A 3883-nucleotide genomic window follows, 5' to 3' on the forward strand; every position below is an offset into this window, starting at 1 on the left:
TTTCAAACGAACATTTCTTCTTCCAAGCAGATCTGTCAGAAGTTAGCGAGGCAAGGCGCACAGACTGAATTAGTATTAGCCTGTTTCCTGATAAGCGTAGACAGAAGCTGCAAACTCCTTATGCAAGTCAGAAACAATAAGTACAAAACACCATTCGATCTTTTGGAATGCAAGCAACAGGCCGCTCTGTTCGCCTATTTTCTAGAGTAAGTCGAGGATACAATTGTTTTATTTCCGCAAGTCCAATCTTTAAAATATAAATTTGATTGAAATACAAAGTTGAATTTTCGTTTTTAAGAGTGGTCTTGCAACGCTTCCGGAATCACTCATCAATTGATTTTGACAATTTAAACTTTTATTACTAAACATAAAATGTAATTTATCTTGCAGAACAGAGAACAATCCATCGACTAGTTACGTAAAGCCACCTCCGTATCGGATGGATAACATATCGCAGTCAGAAGAACTGCCCACGAAGAAAAGAAAAGTCGTCTCTGGCGATACTATCGACGCCGCGGAGTATCGAGATTACTCAGGGATCATAGCGGACACACAGCAAGAGAACCGAATTGATCCCAGCAGTAGTACCACGCTCGTTTGCGACCATATCGTCGTCAAGACGCAAATGATTCGAGGTACAAAATTTTATCGATCTTCCTTAAGTGATTTAAATTGAGCAAGGAATCCTAGCGAATTAAGTATTTGTTGCATCTGCGCGACATTCTGTGTAACAAATTGTAACTGGAAAACGTCTCGTGGAAATCATATACAAACATTTTACATTATTTTCACATATTTTTCTAGACGGTCAGCTAGAGACAGGCGAGGCCTCCAAAGCCAATCCGGATAAATCGAAGGATGTATCGTCGGAGGACAAACAGAAGAAGAAGGTCAGCATCAGGGAGAAGGAGAAAGACAAAGGTCTGGAGCCTCTTCCGCTCCAGATGTTTCGATATTTGCAGACTAAAATTACAAAAACTGATAAAATGCAGAATATATGCAACATCTGCTTGGAGCGCCGTTGTAACATCGCCTTTCTATGCGGGCACTGCGCGTGTAAGGAGTGCGCCGCTCAGCTGAACACCTGTCACATGTGCCGCGAGACGATCCAAAAAAAGATCAATTTATATTAGACTATCCGATCAATAAAATCGCACCGGAACTTTGATTACCACGCGGTGCGCGCGGTATAGCGTATCTCAAGAGAAAAGGTCGGTGATAGGATCAGTGACAATAATAACAAAATAGCCCTGATACATTCAGTTTTAAACAATTTGGACACTTCAACACAGCTCAGAGACTTGTGTCCGCAAGAATTTCTTTACTCGCTATATTGCATGTTTCCCTCAAAATACTCTATTTGCCCAACAGGAAACTCTGCAATACGTGGGGTGTCGGCGTAGGAAAATATTCACCAATTGTTTGTAAGGACGCGCGCATTACGTCATTCGATTATGATATTAAACTGTCAAAATGTACACTTTATTTCCGCAAATAATTTGTACGAAAGAGACGAAACTCTTATTCGTAAAAAATATCGTACAAACATCGTGCCTTAGATAGATTGCACGTAACACGAGAATCGTGGATGCAAGATCAGATATGAGATAGTTCTCACGTTACCTTAAATATTTGATATTGAAATATATACTAAAAGTTGAAGTTTAGATATATAATTAATCTACGTGGTAGTTTCGACGAATCGAGATAGATATAATTAAACAAGAAGGCTGGAGAATAATGAACTAATCTTTTCGGGTAATCTTAACAGATTGCGAGAATGATGACGTTAAATTATCATATGCACGATAAGTGACATATGCGACGAAAACAAGACATTTACACTATATCGGTTTTTATCGTTGGCGTAAAAAAGGGTAGATACATGCTTATTTTTATCCCCGCAATTAAATTAGTGTGAACTTACAGTATCCAAAAAATACATGCATTTTTTTTTAAATATTTCTCGCCCTATATGAATGGTATTATAATTTACGAATATTTACGTTCGAATCAGTTATCGATCGATGAGTATGATTTGTAAATGCAGCAAAAAGCGAAATTAAAGCACGGATGATACTGAAGATTTTACTGACAATAAGCCTCGAAAAAATGTACGTAATTATAATTAGGTTAATATTACATTTGTCCGTTTTTTGTCGTACGACAAATTTTTTAAGTTTGTTAATTGGTTGTAGGACAGAAAGAGAGTTCTTGGATCTCTTTATTCAATAGCCAATCAATAAACTTGAAAAAATTGTTATACGATAAAAAATGAATAAATGTTATAATATTCTGAAAGACAAAGCAACAAGAACAAGTTTGAAAATCTCTAGAATTCTCCGAATATTTTTTTTTTTAATCTAGAATTTCGACATGTCGCAAAGTTGCGATAAAAATCTCAATGGACTATTCAAAATCTCCAGATCTAACGACAAAATTACTATATAATTGAGCAAATTTGGAAAGTCTGACTTCCTTGATGGCAGTCATAGAGAAGGCTATTAAAGTAATTTAAGAAAATAGTTTCTCACGCAAAATTTCACGGGAAAATTTTGAGAGAAGGTCAAAATTCGGGAGCAACCATAATAAGACGGAACAGAGTTCCAAAAAGAAAGAGAATGACAATAAGAACAAGAAATTTAAAAAGAATACAAAACTTTAAACCAAAATTTAATCGAGTTCGGGGAATGTTGTCAGTGTGAGGCTGAGGGACATTTTCGCGCGGAGTGCCCCTCTCTATCGATTGAGGAGAGAAGAAACTCGGAGTAGTTGAGATTGACAAGGCGGATTTGATTGAAATTGCAAGCGATTGGCGCTGCTGTGTAGCAGTATCTGACAGCGACAATTAGCACCTTCCCTTTTCCCAAGTAATCGTCGCGGTGTGCACACGTTTTAGAGCAAGTGTCGATGGTGTGTATGTATGTATCAGAATGTGCGAGCAAGGCAGCTGCACCCGAGCAAGTAACAACAAGATCTTTGTAAATTGATCTTCATTGTATGTTTTATTTTATTATTTTTTTTAAAGACCGCGAGTGCCTCGAACTTGTCTACGGAATTAAAATAAATTCGAACTTCATAAAACGTTAACAGGTGTGCTTCAGTGAGTTTTATTTCCACTATTTCAATATTAACATTCTACATCTCTATTTTGTGTCTTCATACGTATATTCATCTTTCTATCATTATCAATATAATCATATCTACCGCGAATACTCTAATTCTTCCTATATTATTTTTATATACTTCTTTTTCACCCTATTTCTTCATTCTCTGCCATCTCTTCTGTATTTTTTCCCCATACTTATTGCTCTTCTTTCACCTATATTTACTTCTTTTTACTTACTCCAAAAACTTATCTCGCATAATCGCAATGCTCGTTAACCGCAAACGTTTTGTATAAAGTTTTTATATAAAGAATAATCCGTAGCTAAGCTGCGTTCCAGGGGCGTGTTATCATTCTGTCCTTGAGTGTTTAGAGATAGAAAAGTAAAGATAAATTGACACAATGATAAAATGATGATAACGCATTTGCCGAACTCATCCTTAGCCGTTGACTACGCGCAGACTCATACCATATTACATATATGATCGTCCTGATATCTTCCAGCATGAACGCAATGGCTGCCGCACATGATAATGCGAAAGAGAATAGGGATCGTTCAGGTACGTTTATTTTTAATATATATAAATTTGTTAATTTGTTAAATAAAAAATATCGCATTTAAATGTCAAATTGATTAATATTACAAAAAGATAAAACAAATAAAGGCCAACAATGAGCAATTTATTAAATCAAAAGCGGAATTGTCAGTACGGGATTGTCAAATGATTATTAAGTGAACGAAAAAAAATGTAATTAAAGTGAAATCGTTACAGTGTC

The 3883-nt window shown here is 36.1% G+C and overlaps 1 protein-coding gene across 1 annotated transcript in view; it reads left to right on the forward strand.

The window, feature by feature from the left end:
• Positions 1-1940, forward strand: part of LOC105454970 — an 18427-nt gene extending 16487 nt beyond the window's left edge. The window contains exons 2-4 of the mRNA XM_011697961.1: positions 118-206; positions 391-635; positions 805-1940. Of these exons, the coding sequence (XP_011696263.1) occupies positions 121-206; positions 391-635; positions 805-1133 (660 nt within the window). The 5' untranslated portion in view covers positions 118-120 and the 3' untranslated portion in view covers positions 1134-1940. The remainder of the gene's footprint in view (positions 1-117; positions 207-390; positions 636-804) is intronic.
• Positions 1941-3883: the final 1943 nt, after the last annotated feature.

Source organism: Wasmannia auropunctata, unplaced genomic scaffold, assembly GCF_000956235.1.
Source record: "Wasmannia auropunctata unplaced genomic scaffold, wasmannia.A_1.0 LD335965.1, whole genome shotgun sequence".
Lineage (NCBI taxonomy): Eukaryota > Metazoa > Arthropoda > Insecta > Hymenoptera > Formicidae > Wasmannia > Wasmannia auropunctata.